Source organism: Salmo salar, chromosome 03 (assembly GCF_965601325.2).
Source record: "Salmo salar chromosome 03, fSalSal1, whole genome shotgun sequence".
Classification (NCBI taxonomy): Eukaryota; Metazoa; Chordata; class Actinopteri; order Salmoniformes; family Salmonidae; genus Salmo; species Salmo salar.
The window spans coordinates 60,097,407-60,113,483 of record NC_138293.1 but is presented as its reverse complement, the minus strand read 5'-3'; the positions used below and the strand labels follow the sequence as shown (position 1 = coordinate 60,113,483).

Genomic DNA, 16,077 nt, shown 5'->3' with positions numbered 1-16,077 from the left:
GGGTAGTTTCAAACTGCAATAAAGACTGAAGACAGTATAATTCTTTGTTGCATCTTGCTAGACAGGACTACAAACCAAGTGACACGGTAGAGGTGTTTAGCCCCCTATCCGCTGAACAGCCGCTGAGGCCTCTCTAGAGGTTATTGGTGAGCTGCTCAGGCTGATAGGCAATGTTTTGTGACACTTTAAAAGGGGGACAACTCTAGAGACTCAAAACAATTGTGGCTCGGGCAGAAGTCTCGATAAGGCTTAACATCTTTCAAAGCGAGAATAACAACTCTACGTCAATATGAAAAAATAAGATCGACCCCTTACAGCAGACAAGACCACTGGTTAGAACGGGTCATACGGTTTCTAAATCTTTTTTTGTTGTTGAATCCTCCTTGATCACTTGAAGTCCATTTGAAGTTTGTGTTGTCAGTGTTACTGCCAGGTTAGGTTTATATTGAACTTGTACCTTAGACTGTGTCAACCTGTGGAATGCACCTCTGACACCAGATATGTAAGCCAATGTAGAACATTTAGCGCTTAAATACAGCCAAACCAACATAAAATCATTCTACAAACCAATCTACAGAAACCCATCGCAGGCCAAAACTCTCAATGAAAGAAAGTTGTCACGGCATCGAAGCAGGTGTCAGGTATTTATGTTACCATCATAAAACACTTCCCCGTGGCTCATTTGAAAATCCTGGTGGTGGCTTTCAGATGACTGAAAAGGTGACACCATGGAGATCTAACACGTCTGTGCCTGTTTGGTACCGGCTGACTCTGCTATATAGAGCTGAAGAGGCACCAGTCCACTGCCTTCCTATAAAAAATGTAGTGGAAACCGTGGCATTGGTTTAATGGGACAGGTCAAATGACAAATCCGGGTTTCTAAACGTTTTGTGGTGACCCCAAACCTAATGTCCATAGACTCCACCATTTAGCTTGAATGGAGATATTAGGATCCCTATTAGACTCTACCAGCATTTTTGCATCAGAGAAGAAAAACATCTCTTGACGGTGAAATCCACAACACTACAGCTCAATGATAATCATGAACATCAAACATTGAGATTTGTTTTCATGCCGAAAGAGAAAAAATAAAATAAAAACTTTCCATGCAGGCTTTAGCAGTCAGTCAATGGAAAATTATTTGAAGACACTGCCCATAGACCACAATAAAATCTCTCGCTGTGCATATATACATTATATATATTGGCACCCTTGAACGAATCACTATTTCTTCTCAAATAAGGAGAAAAAAAAATTCACACGTAATTGTATCTGCAAAGGAACGAGAAATGTTATGAAACCTGAAATTTAGATTTTTTTTTAAAGTGAAAACATGGCCTGGACTGCATTATTGAAAATTGGAATAAATTTGGTTAGAGGCAAGTGATTGTGTAATTCTTCCTCACTTGTCATAAGTTGCAAGTGCCTACAGGGTAAAAATAGCTATCCAACCAGTTTTGAAAATAATAAATATTACAAACTGTTCCACTGTAAAAGTGCAAAGATGCCAATATATTTGGGCACAACTGTACATATTTTGTACTAGGCATTAATGGAGGTGTTTTTTGTTTTATTTTTACTAATGCAATTCATTATGAATTCATAATGTAATTATGACTCGGTTCATAATTTTATTAAGTACTGTTCAGATTAAGGAAAGAACATGAGAGACAATGGGACTTTAGAAGTGGATAGTCTGAGGTGTGTGTACCAATGTATGAATGAATAGACGTTTGGTGATCTGATTAAGACGACTGATGTGGTTGTACGGACTGTGAATATTGAGAATGGTCAATCTCAGATTTCACCGCTTCTTCCTAATCCAATCGTGCATGGGAAAACAAAGACAAAAGGCAGAATCTATGACAAATTGCTTTCAAAGAAACAGTGTCCATTTCTACAAGCCAAACTCCCAACACCATCTAAGTGTAGACCGGCATTGTTTACTTCCAACAGTTGGGAAAAAAAATAAAAAGGCAGTCATTGGGAGGGGGGGGGGGGTATGGAAAAAGAACCAATCAAAACAGACATTAAGCTATCCCCTGCCTTTGTATCATAAGTGCTCCCTGAAATCAGGCCTTTCCCCTCAACATCTTGCTTGTGCCAAAACCATCTTGCAAAAACAGAAAGGGGAGACAGAAAAATAAAGGTAGTGTGGCGCCATCTGGTGGCTAAGGCTGGGAGCTGCCCTGGCTATCTGGGTCCGTGCCTGAGGAGCTGGTGTCAGAGTCCGAGTGGTCATCGTTGTCCTCCGGTGGGCACTTCTCCCGTATGCGCCTCTGGGTGGCGCTCAGGCGTGCCAGTAGGCCCTGGTAGTCGAAGCGACCCCTCTTCTCCCCAAAAGGGTCCTGGAGGTGTGTAGGGAGAGAAAGAGTGTGTGGGATGTACATCTCATATTTCAAATCTGAAATGTTCCACTGTTGTGGTGCAGGTTTAAAGCATGTGGAAGCAGTGTACACTTTTTTATTTATCTACAAATCATTTATTTATACATGTATAGAGAACCTTCGGTATATAAAACAGCATCAAATTATTTTGGCAATGAAGAGTCAGATGAACGTGGACAGTGGCATGTATTCATTGATGCCAAGGGAAGTCAGGCTTCCCAAAATAATTCACCAAGAAAAAAAAAATACATATTTTGTCTCTGTGTTCCATAAAATTTCTTTCAAATCTAATTTTATTTGTTATATGCACCAAATACAACAGGTGTAGACCTTACAGTGAAATGCTTACTTACAAGCCCTTAACCAACAATGCAGTTAAAAATAGAATTAAGAATATATTTACTAAATAAACTAAAGTAAAAAAAAAAAAAGTAACAATAATGAGGCTATATACAGAAACCACCGGTACCGAGTCAATGTGCGGAGGTACAGGATAGTCGAGATACATTTCTACATGTAGGTAGGTGGGGGTGTCAATGCAAATAGTCCGTGTGGCCATTTGATTAATTGTTCAGCAGTCTTATGGCTTGGGGGTAGAAACTTTTAAGGAGCCTTTTGGACCTAGACTTGGCACTCCAGTACTGAAGCAGAGAGAACAGTCTATGACTTGGGTGACTGGGATCTGACCATTTTTTGGGCCTTCCTTTGACACCGCATAGTATATACAGTTGAAGTCGGAAGTTTACATACACTTAGGTTGGTGTCATTAAAACTCGTTTTTCAAGTACTTCACAAATTTCTTGTTAACAAACTATAGTTTTGTCAAGTCGGTTAGGACATTTACTTTGCACATGACACAAGTAATTTTTCCAACAATTTTGTAGACAGATTATTTCACTTATTATTCACTGTATCACAATTCCAGTGGGTCAGAAGTTCACATACACTAAGTTGACTGTGCCTTTAAACAGCTCGGAAAATTCCCGAAAATGATGTCAATTAGCCTATCAGAAGCTTCTAAAGCCATGACATAATTTGAGTCAAACTCAGTGCCTCTTTGCTTGACATCATGGGAAAATCAAAAGAAATCAGCCAAGACCTCAGAAAAGAAATTCAAAGTCAAAGTATTGGAGTGGCCATCACAAAGCACTGACCTCAATCCCATAGAAAATTTGTGGGCAGAACTGAAAAAGCTTGTGCGATCAAGGAGGCCTACAAATCTGACTCAGTTACACCAGCTCTGTCAGGAGGAATGGGCCAAAATTCACCCAACTTATTGTGGGAAACTTGTGGAAGGCTACCCGAAACGTTTGATTCAAGATAAACAATTTAAAGGCAATGCTACCAAATACTAACTGAGTGTATGTAAACTTCTGAACCCACTGGGAATGTGATGTAATAAATAAAATCTGAAATAAATCATTCTCTACTATTATTCTGACATTTCACATTCTTAAAATAAAGTGGTGATCCTAACTGACCTAAGACAGGGAATTGTTACTCTGATTAAATGTCAGGAATTGTGAAAAACTGAGTTTAAATATATTTGGCTAAGGTAAACTTCCGACTTCAACTGTAGGTCCTGGATGGCAGGAAGCTTGGCCCCAGTGATGTACTGGGCTGTACACACTACCCTCTGTAGCAACTTACGGTCGGATGCCAAGCAGTTGCCATACCAGGCAGTGATGCAACAGGTCAGGATGCTCTCGATGGTGCAGCTGAAGAACTTTGAGGATCTGGGGACCAATGCCAAATCTTTTCAGTCTCCTGAGGGGGAAAATGTGTTGTCGTCCCCTCTTCACAACTGTCTTGGTGTGCTTGGACCATGATAGTTTGTTGGTGATGTGGACACCAAGGAACTTGAAGCTCTCAACTTGCTCCACTACAGCCCCGTCGATGTGAATGGGGTCGTGTTCGGCCCTCCTTATTCTGTAGTCCACGATCATCTCTTTTGTCTTACTCACGTTGACCTCCTCCCTATAGGCTGTCTCATCGTTGGTGATCAGGCTTACCACCGTTATGTCGTCAGCAAACTTGGTGTTGGAGTCGTGGGTGAACAGGGAGTACAGGTGGGAACTAAGCACGCACCCCGTCAAGAAGTCCAGGATCCAGTTGCAGAGGGAGGTGTTTAGTCCCAGGGTTCTTAGCTTAATGATGAGCTTCGTGAGCACTATGGTGTTGAACGTGAGCTGTAGTCAACGAATAGCATTCTCACCTAGGTGTTCCTTTTGTCCAGGTAGGAAAGGGCAGTGTGGAGTGCGATTGCGTCATCAGCAAAATTTGCAAGAGACTGAATGTACCTCACCGGAGAAAGCAGAGAGCAAAACCGCACCCCTCTGTCTCCATGTGTAAGTCATCTATCTGATGCCGCCTGGTCCAAAATATTATGACATTGTTGCCGCCCAAAGCGTGGAATGCAAGGGAAGCCAGTGAGCATTTGGCCTCCCGTGATAAAAAAAAGTATAAAATAATAGCCAATCAGCGTTGAGCTAAACTGAGTTCGCTCAACTGTGACAGGTCCTGGCACACCAACAATGGCAAAAAGTGTCAAGGGAAGCCAGTTTGAAGTTGGCGTCACTTCTATCAAATCGCATGAAAAGCATACATCATTGACAGAAACAACTTGAATTGTTGCATTTGGTTGTGTTCCTCCGCAGGCTAGCTAAAATTGTGTTTTTCCTAAATTAGTCATGGATGGAGATAGGGATTTACTTGTGGTTTTACTTCATTCTCCTTACTGGCCAATGATTATGACAGCGATGATAATCCAACAATGCATTTTTTTTTTGGACCTTTATTTAACTCAGCAAGTCAGTTAAGAACAAATTCTTATTTTAAATGACGGCCTAGGAACAGTTGGTTAACTGACTTGTTCAGGGGCAGAACAACATTTTTACCTTGTCAGCTCGGGGATTTGATCTTGCAACCTTTCGGTTACTAGTCCAACGCTCTAACCACTAGGCTACCTGCCGCCCCAATTAACCATACATTGTTGTGCCCCTGGCCTGAGGATTCAATACGTAGAAGGCTAATGTTAACTAGCTAAAGTTGCCCACAAAAAAAAGTTAGGCTAGCTAGCAAGCATTTTAGCCAGGTAGCCTAGGACAACAAAAAATAAAAGCGTGTACTGTATGACAGAGTTATAGACCGTTTCGTCAACATGAAAGTGGATGGCATTGGCGTTTCTCTACAAGTTGGGTGAGTCAACATGTTTTTGGTTGTTGTTTTTTTTACTTGCACGAACGCTCACACACACACACACACACACACCAGAACCATGGACAGCCACATCATTTTTCGACTCATTTGTTTTTGCTAGCTTTTAGTTGTCACTGTATTAGACTAAGCATGGGTGATTTGATGACGTTGAAATGGTGCTAGAATAGTGGAGGCAGCTCCTGATTTCTTTGCGACTTGCGTTAACCGTGGTTCTAAATCAGTTGTTTAGCAGTCTGAAAATGTTGGAAACATTAACTTGCATGACCATGCTGTAGGTCATGTAACTGTTTGTTACATGCAATATGCTTTGTGGACGCCACCGGACAGAGGTTGTTCTCCGGTTTTGTGATGAAACAAAAAAAAGGTGTGGTTAAATTTATTCTGCCACTGTCTTCTTATTGTCTCAGCCTTAGGCCTATCTATCACTGTCGCAAGGCATATGAACTAACTGGTTATACAGCAAACAACGCAATTATCACAACACATAATATGGCTTTCCCCCCCTGGCTTCCCCAGTGATTTTACCCACACACTGCTACTGCTTGTGGATGTCATTATTATGTTTCTGTGTACAGTTTGAAGGATGCTAGCTGTTACCACAGACGCCCAGTCATTGTGCTAATGTTAGTCAGCATTGGCTCGCGAAACTACCTCCAACTTCCTTCATAATGAACGCAGAAACATATAAATGGTATCCACAAGTTCATCTGAGTCCAGGGAAGAAGATACAAGGTTTAATTGCCAAATCCTGAAGTACCCCTTTAAACGTTTGGGCATGTACATCCCTCAGTCGTCCTCTAACCCAGGGTTTCACAAAGTCGGTCCTCGAAACCCCACTGGGTGCACGTTTTGGTTTTTGCCCTAACACTACACAGCTGATAACAATAAAGCTTGATGATTATTTGAATCAGCTGTATAGTGCTTGGGCAAAAACCAAAACGTGCACCCCTTGAGGTCCCAAGAACCCAGTGTAGGAAACCCTGCTAGAACCCCAGGGAAGGTGCAGTGTATTAGTTATCAGGATGTGTGATGCATTATAACCTGTGTGTTCTGCTTCTCCAAGGTGCATAAAGAAACATGTGTACACACACACAGTGAATGAGGGGGAGAATGAGGTCTCTGGCAATACCTGCATGTTCTGTCCCTGTTGGTGTAGTCTCTCTTTGCAGACCCCCTCGTAGAAGTCATAGTACTCCAGGAATGATTTCTCCATCACACTCCTGCAACACAGGAACAGGTTAACTACCCACAAAAACAAATGCTAAACAGCTACAAATGAAATGACTCACCATTGAAAGCTGTGTGTTCTAAATGTATTGTGGGTCAGTGGCTTTGAACATGTCTCTTGCAATCTGTTAAGGTTAAACTATATGCCTCATATACAATAAGGACATTAGATGTGGCCTGTAGCCTTAATTTGGAGTTCAGGCATATACAGTCCCTTCAGAAAGTTCACACCCCTTGACTTTTTCCACATTGTGTTACAAAAGCGGGATTAAAATGGATTACATTTATTTTTGACAACGATCTACACAAAATACTAACTTTTATTATTAATGGAAAATAAAACAATATATTTTGATTAGATAAGTATTCAATCCCCCGAGTCAACACGTTAGTCACCTTTGGCAGCGATTACAGCTGTGGGTCTTTCTGGGTAAGTCTAAGAGCTTGGAAAACCTGGATTGTACGATATATCCCATTACTTTATTAAAAATTATTCAAGCTCTGTCAAGTTGGTTGTTGATCATTGCTAGACAGCCATTTAAGTCTTGCCATAGATTTTCAAGAAGATTTAAGTCAAAACTGCAACTAGGCCACTCAGGAACATGCAGTATCGTCTTGGTAAGTAACTCCAGTGTACATTTGGCCTGGGATTTTAGGTTATTATCCTGCAGAAAGGTCTATTTGTCTCCCAGTGTCTGTTGGAAAGCAGAATTAACCAGGTTTTCCCTCTAGGATTTTGCCTGCGTTTAGCTTTAGTCCTTTTCTTTTTATCCTAAAAAACTCCAGTCCCTGCAGATGGCAAGCATACCCATATCATGATGCAGCCACCACCATGCTTGAAAATATGGTGAGTGGTACTCAATGATGTGTTGGATTTGCCCCAAGCATAATGCTTTGTATTCAGGACAAAAAGTACATTTTTGTTGCTGCAATTTTTTGCAGTATTACTTTAGTGCCTTATTGCAAACAGGATGCATGTTTGGGAATAATTTTATTCTGTACAGGCTTCCTTCTTTTCACTTTGTCATGTTAGTAACTACAATGTTGTTGATCCATCTTTAGTTTTTTAATCTCACAGCCATTTAACTCCAACTGCTTTAAAATCACTATTGGCCTCATGGTGAACTCCCAAAGCGGTTTCTTTCCTCTCAGTCAAGAGAGTTAGGAAGGACGCCTGTATCATTGTAGTGCCTGGGTGTATCGATACACCATCCAAAGTGTAATTAATAACTACACCATTCTCAAAGGTATATTCAATTTCTGCATTTAATTTTTTACACATCTACCAATAGGTGCCCTTCTTCGCGAGGCATTGGAAAACATCCCTGGTGTTTGTCATTGAATCTATGCTTGAAATACACTGCACGACTGAGGGACCTTACAGATAATTGTATGTATAGGGTACAGACATGAGGTAGTCATTCAAAACTCATCTTTAAAATTATTCAAATTTTATTTGTCACATGCGCCAAATACAACAGGTGCAGACCTCACAGTGAAATGCTTACTTACAAGCCCTTAACTCTTATTTTCTTAACTACATTGTTGGATAAGAAAGTATTAAATATATTTATAAAAAAAAATAAAAAAACATTAAAATAGATAAACAAAATACCAGTAGAGGCGATATACAGGGGGTACTGGTAAAGAGTCAATGTGCGGGGACACAGGTTAGTTGAGGTAATATGTAGGTAGAGGTAAAGTGGCTATGCATGGATAATAAATAGAGTAGCAGTAGCGTAAAAATGATGGTATGGGACAACGCAAATAGTCCAGGTAGCCATTTGATAAGCTGTTCAGGAGTTATGGCTTGGGGGTAGTAGCTGTTAAGAAGCCTTTTGGACCTTGACTTGGCACTCCGGTACCGCTTTCCGAGAGAGAACAGTCTGACTAGGGTGACTGGAATCTAAATTCTTTGGCCCATCTCTGACACTGCCTGGTATTGAGGTCCTGGGTGGCAGGATGCTTGGCGCCAGTGATGTACGTACACACAACCCTCTGTAGTGCCTTGTGGTCAGAGGCCAAGCAGTTGCCATACCAGGCAGTGATGCAACCAGTCCGGATGCTCTCGATAGTCCAGCTGTAGAACCTTTTGAGGATCTGAGGACCCATGCCAAATCTTTTCAGTCTCCTGAGGGGGAATAGGTTTCGTTGTGCCCTCTTCACAACTGTCTTGGTGTGCTTGGACCATATTAGTTTGTTGGTGATGTGGACACCAAGAAACGAAGCTCTTAACCTGCTCCACTACAGCCCCTTCGATGAGAATGGGGGCATGCTCAGTCCTCCTTTTCCTGTAGTCCACAATCATCTCCTTTGTCTTGATCACGTTGAGGAAGAGGTTGTTATCCTGGCACCACACTGCCAGGTCTTTGACCTCCTCCCTATAGGCTGGCTCATTGTCGGTGATCAGACCTACCACGGTTGTGTCGTCTGCAAACTTGATGGTGTTGGAGTCGTGCTTGGCCATGCAGTCATGGATGAATAGGGAGTACAGGAGGGGACTGAGCATGCACCCATGAGGGGCCCCCGTATTGAGGATCAGCATGGCCGATGTGTTGTTACCTACCCTTACCACCTAGGGGCGGCCCACCAGGAAGTCCAGGATCCAGTTGCAGAGGAAGGTGTTTAGTCCCAGAGTCCTTAGCTTAGTGATAGTGATGCGCTTTGAGAGCACTATGGTGTTGACTGCTGAACTGTAGTCAATTAATAGCATTCTCACGTAGGTGTTCCTTTTGTCCAGGTGGGAAAGGGCAGTGTGGAGTGCAACAGAGATCGCATCATCTGTTGATCTGTTGGGGCGGTATGCAAATTGGAGTGGGTCTAGGGTTTCTGGGATAATGGTGTTGATGTGAGCCATGACCAGCCTTTCAAAGCACTTCATGGCTACAGTCGTGAGTGCTACAGGTCGGTAGTCATTTAGGCAGGTCACCTTGGTGTTCTTGAGCACAGGGACAATGGTGGTCTGCTTGAAACATGTTGGTATTACAGACTGTCAGGGACAGGTTGAAAATATCAGTGAAGACACTTGCCAGTTGGTCAGCGCATGCTCGGAGTACATGTCCTGGTAATCCGTCTGGCCCAGTGGCCATGTGAATGTTGACCTGTTTAAAGGTCTTACTCACATCGGCTACGGAAAGCGTTATCACACAGTCGTCCGGAACAGCTGATGCTCTCATGCATGTGTCAGTGTTGCTTGCCTCAAAGTGAGCATTGAAGTTATTTAGGCTAGTGTCACTGGGAAGCTCGCGGCTGTGTTTCCCTTTGTAGTCCGTAATAGTTTACAAGCCCTGCCACATCCAACGAGCCGGTGTAGTACGATTCAATCCTAGTCCTGTATTGGTGCTTTGCCTGTTTGATGGTTTGTTAAAGGATTTCTTATAAGCGTCCGGGTTAGAGTCCCCGCTCCTTGAAAGCGGCAGCTCTAGCCTTTAGCTCAGTGCGGATGTTGCCTGTAATCCATGGCTTCTGGTTGGGGTACGTACTTACTGTCACTGTGGGGACGACGTTGTCGATGCACTTATTGATGAAGCCAGTGATGTGGTGTACTCCTCAATGCCATCGGAAGAATCCCGGAACATATTCCAGTCTGTGCTAGCAAGACAGTCCTGTAGCTTAGCATTGCATCATCAATCATGCCAAACACAATTATTACACACAGAGTAAGTCCATTCAACTTATTACCCAACTTGTTAAACAAATTATTACTCCTGAAGTTTAGGCTTGCCATAACAATGGGGTTGAATACTTATTGACGCAAGACATTACATTTCAGCTTTTCATTTGTTATTAATTTCTAAAAACATAATTCCACTGACATTACGTGTGTAGATCAGTGACACAAAATCAAAATGTAATCCATTTTAAAAACTCTAACAACAGAGTAACAACAAAATGTGGAAAGCGTCAAGGTGTGTGAATACTTTCTGGAGGAATTGTAGCTGGATCTAGACAATAGATGCCGTGGAACATTGACTTATCTCGACATAAGTCCACTTTTGAGGTTTCAAGTCTCAAACTTTTATTTTGGAGTCAACAATCTAAGACTAACTCACCACAGGGCTTCTGGACAGGGCACCTTCCCATCCAACATGTCACATACAGCCACGCGCATGGTCTCATGGCGGATGCACTCGTTGTAGTTCTTGCTGTCCCCCGGGTGTCTCTCCTGGCAAAGGGAGTGTCAGAGGGAGCAGGTGTAAGGGGGACATTCAAGACACATCCCACACTGATATGGTCAGTCTGTAGCTTTTCACACACACGTTTGCACAAACGTCTACGGAATGGGGAAGAAACGGCAAACAACGAACTAAATAGAAACATAGAACAACAGCTGAAGACTTCTGTAAGTCAGACAACACAATCAGGCATATTACATCACAATAGCATATGCCAAAAACAGTAGCTTTGTTGATCAAAATGGCAGCATTTCTTCAGGGAACCACATTCCCCATAAGGCAGTGGGATTTAACTGCATTCTGGGGATTATGGCTTGGCAGCCAAATTAGATGCCAACTTGCCAGTGGGCTATAGGCTTACCTGTTCAAAGCCTGGCTCGTTGTGGTAGGGGTTCTCAGTCATCAGGGACTGGATGGAGATCAGAACGGAGGAGATGCTTTGGGCCGGGCTCCAAGCTGGCCCTGTCCAAGTCCTAGACAACAACCCAGAACAAAGAGGTTAAAGCACAAAAGATTCAGGTCAGGAGCCCGCGCACCAAGCAAAATAAAAACATATAAGTTGTATATGAGCTACGGTGCTTCACCCCAAAAAAGTATGGTAGACTGAATAGTAGATCAATTTTGCACTCCCTGTAGGTTCCCAAGACTGACCAACACTACTATAAAGGGAAAGAGAGGAAGTACTTCAAAGCTGTTTCAAGGAGCCATAGGTGCAAAATAGCATTACAATACATGGGCACGTTATTCCAATATATATATATTTTTTGGTGTACTATTGAAAGCAGGAGAATGATGGCATCGCATCTTCTGGGCCAAAGTCACCCACACATCGACAGTGAGGGGGAGCTCTGGGAGGAAGTGCTGAAATGCAAGAAATGATCTGCGTCTCTATATAGAGAGCTGCCATAAATAGCCATGTTCCGCCAAAGAATGACCCCTTACAGTTGTGGTCAGACCAGGTAGGCTTGAGTAATACAGACGGACTTGCAACTATTGGGCAGTACTGTCTGCTGTTTTTCATTCTCTGTTTATTAGGTGGAATCCTGATATTGATTGCTGGTCACATTTTTTTTATTTTATCTATTTTAACTAGGCAAGTCAGTTAAAAACAAAGTCTTATTTACAATGACAGCCTAGGAACAGTGGGTTAACTGCCTTGTTCAGGGGCAGAACGACAGATTTTTACCTTGTCAGCTCAGGGATTCAATCTAGCAACCCTTCGGTTACTGGCCCAATGCTCTAACCACTAGGCTACCTGCCGCCCCACATCCCACTGTGTCCCATGTAGATCATTTGTAAGAGCTACTATTCTATGGGCCTGGGTTTAAAAGGTAGACTGATGAATGCCTTGTCCCATTTCGACCCCAAGTCACCCCCTCCCCTAGTTAGAAAGGGAACTGGGCATAGATGCATGGGTTGCTCAGGTGCAGCAGGTTTCCCCTGAGCTGCAGGACCCTGGCTTACCCGAGGATGCTGAGGCATACTTTGCCGTTACGGTAAAAGTTGGGGTTGAAGCGCACAGTGTTTTGGCCGGTGGTGATGAGCTTGACCCGTGGGGGGTGGATGGGGTAGTCCGGGGGGCAGCGGAACAGAAAGAGGAAGAAGCCTCCCTCGTAGGGCGTGTCGAAGGGTCCTGTGATGAGGGCATGGATCTGAGGGAAGGAAGACTAGAGTCAGGACTAATATTTAGTGAGGGTGTTGATGCATTGAATTTCTCCATAATTCTCATGGTTGCCATAATCCTCATAATAGCAGTGCAGAAGACTAATTACAAGATGGCTGCTGTTCCTCTTGCCACAGCAAAAGTTCTTCAATGGCTGTATTGTTTGTTGTTGACTTAATACAAACATTGAGTCTGTGGGTTAAAGTAAATTGGGGCCTGACAAAAGAAAGTTAGCATAATTGATTTAAAGAAGGATCCCCCCTCAACTTGAGCCTGGGATAGGAGTTGCTTTAACTCTAAGTGCATCAACATTTGAAGGACAGCCCCTGTCTTTCAAGTCCCATTTTGGATTGTTTCATACACCAGTCAAATACTTTACAGTCTGGCTAGCTAAATGTACCACAGTAAGGTCTAAGGCTCATATTTCAACATCATAGCCAAATGACAATGGCCATTGATGAAACTCACATTGCTGTCTGACTTGGTACAGTTGTACAAGAACAGACCCTGTGGACCTAGGGAGTGGTGGTGGAAGTCTGAGCTTTACCTTAGTCATGTCGTGAGGGTCAGGAACCACAAACATACCCGGGGGAGGCTCCTTATAGATGGACATTATATCCCTGAGGAGAGAGTAAGAAGACAAACTTAAGAAAATATGCTAATACACAATGATAGTAGCCTGATCCCAGATCTGTTTGTGCTCTTGCCTACTTGGCATGATAGCACAAGCAGACTGGTACTAGGGGCAAAACATTTTAAGAGACAAGTGGCACCTTTTATGTCAACAATGTAATGTTGACAATGTTGTGTTTCTACGTTTCATAATATAAGGTCAATATATTAATTACAGAGTCACATCATAGTAAGCAAATGGATTGACACGTTATGACATCAGTAACTCTGACCAATTAATACTAACTATTGGCCTAACTAGTATCGTAAGTAACCATTTTCTTACAGGATTTACCCCAGTGTTTCACCCAAAAGGCTTAGACTTTTCTGTTCCCATTTATACGGGCCAGTACCAGTGTCTCACTGGGTCATACTCTAATGGACCTGCACTCACTTGGGACCAAAGGCAGGCCTCTGGTACTTTTCAGCTGGAATTTACATAATTAACACCTTCCCACAAAGCAACTGTTTTGATTATGGAGAGGTTGTTGATTCTGCTCTTCACAAATCCTCACTGTCAGTCCTAGCGCTCGAAAACGAAGCGGCATTCTGCCTTCTTCCTAGTTTTCAGCCGTTAGCGTCGCCCAAAACTACCTCTTTGGAACTTCAAACCTGACTCAGTTTTAAAGTTAAGCGTCGTTAATCATTGCTTGCGACAGAGCTTTCGAAACATTTCCCTTATCTTACATCAGTGGGAAAGAATCCTTTAAATAAAAGATAAAAATACACTTACTGTAGAGGTATTCTACAGATCCACACAGCCATCCAACGAAACTACACTTCGAGTTATGCTTAGACACAAGTGTTCAGAGCATGCTAGATACCTAATTAAACAAGCGCTGTAACATGGAGATATGGCTGTCTGTGTGGGAACACTAACCCTATGAACATGTGTATCAATTTAACCTATTGTTTTTAAACTTATTTCCTCAAATGTTGTATTTTTACCTATATTTTAATAGGCAAGTCAGTTAAGAACCAATTCTTATTTAAAATGAGGGCCTACCTCGGACAAACCCTCCTCTAACCCGGACGACGCTGGGCCAATTGTGCGCCGCCCGATCACGGTCGGTTGTGACACAGCCCGGGATCGAACCAGGGTCTGTAGTGACGCCTCTAGCACTGAGAAGCAGTGCCTTAGACCGCTGCGCCACTCCAGAGCCCCTGATATGAAAGGTGCCAAAACCGTACTGCAAGCAACACGTGTCAGGGCTCTTATCAAAACTCCCCAATACAGAAGACGCCTTCTTCCAATGACTCATGTTTAATGTCATGGAACGGAGTCATGATCATAGATTTTTTTAAAAATAAACCAGGCAAGTCAGTTAGGAACAAATTATTATTTACAATGACCCCTACCGGGGAACAGTGGGTTAACTGCCTTGTTCAGGGGCAGAACTACAGATTTTTACCTTGTCAGATCAGGTATTCGATCCAGCAACCTTTCAGTTACTTACCCAACGCTCTACCACTAGACTACCTGCCATATGTACCACTGGTGTTAGCAAAAAGTACAATTTATTGTCACAACAATACACATGTGGTGTGGTTCTTTCGTTTTCAGACAGCATGGAACCACATTCCATATGTTGTAACAAGCAAGCCCACCAGTGTATATCTGTATACTCAAATGTTTACCTTTTGATTCGGAGAATGCATTGCTGGGACGTCTTCTCGTTGTCCCAGTCGGTACTTAGTGTTGGGTCCCAGGACGTTGCATGAATTTGGGACAAGAGGCCTGCTCCGGCCACCCCCAAACCGATACCGCCTGGCAGAGCATTGGTGGCCGAGTAGGGGGGTATTGGAATGGCAGAGCCCACTACAGTGCTAAGAACACCTGCACCGCCAAACCCGCTCCCAGTCCCCACGGTTGAGGTGGTTGTGGCTCCAGGGGACATGACGGCTAGGCCAGTCTCTGCGGCCGCTGCAGGAGGTGGTGAGGCCAGGTTAGCTCCACTCGTCGAGTGGCCCGGCAGAGAATTACCCAAACTCGGTAACGGAGCTCCATTTCCCTGACTACCAACACCTAACCCAATTTCACCATTAGCAACCTCTCCTACGCCATCCGCCATTGTAAATTAGCACTTGTTCAGGTTATAGCTAGCTAGCTTGCTAGCTACAGTTATTGACAGTTGTCGATACAGCAGTTTCTTGTTTGAGTCCGTCCTCACGCAGTCGGTAAATGAGGAAGACGATCAAGGAGAGGCGAAGATGAGAAAAAGCGCTCCCACGGCATTGTATGCCTTTCCTCTCGCCTCCAAAAGTAGCTACTCGTGTTTAACAATGTCTTATAAAAGTACAAACAGTCAGTCGAAAAGTTAACGCTATAATATATTACCCGTCACAAATTCTCAGTTTGCCAGTCATCAACGCAGTTTGCGGTTTCAGCCTGTTTATCGGTTAGCTTTTTCTTCTGTTTTCCATAACCACTTCCTCCCCACAGCACAGAATACCTATACTGCCACCTGGCGGCGATCATCGGAATTGTAGTTGGACTCTGCGTCCATGTTATGAGGCTGTCAGGGACAGTAGCAACATACAGCAGTAGGCCTACACCAGTGGAGGCTGCTGAGGGGAGAACAGCTCATAATAATGGCTGGAATGGAGTCAATGGAATGGTAACACAAACAAAGAAACCACATCTTTGATGTGTTCAATGCCATTTCATGGACTCCATTCCAGCCCTTACTATGAGCTCTCCTCAGCAGCCTCCACTGGCCTACACAGTCAGTAT

The 16,077-nt window shown here is 43.2% G+C and overlaps 1 protein-coding gene across 1 annotated transcript; it reads right to left on the bottom strand.

Annotated features, from left to right (window-relative positions):
- Positions 1–1,617: 1,617 nt before the first annotated feature.
- On the bottom strand, positions 1,618–15,725 carry ube2z (Ubiquitin-conjugating enzyme E2 Z). Its single transcript, NM_001173853.1, is given in 7 exon segments — positions 1,618–2,348; positions 6,736–6,826; positions 10,886–10,998; positions 11,370–11,481; positions 12,473–12,660; positions 13,219–13,291; positions 14,982–15,725. Coding segments are annotated over 7 exon segments (1,188 nt in total). The 5' UTR covers positions 15,416–15,725; the 3' UTR covers positions 1,618–2,171.
- Between the last annotated feature and the right edge of the window lie 352 nt (positions 15,726–16,077).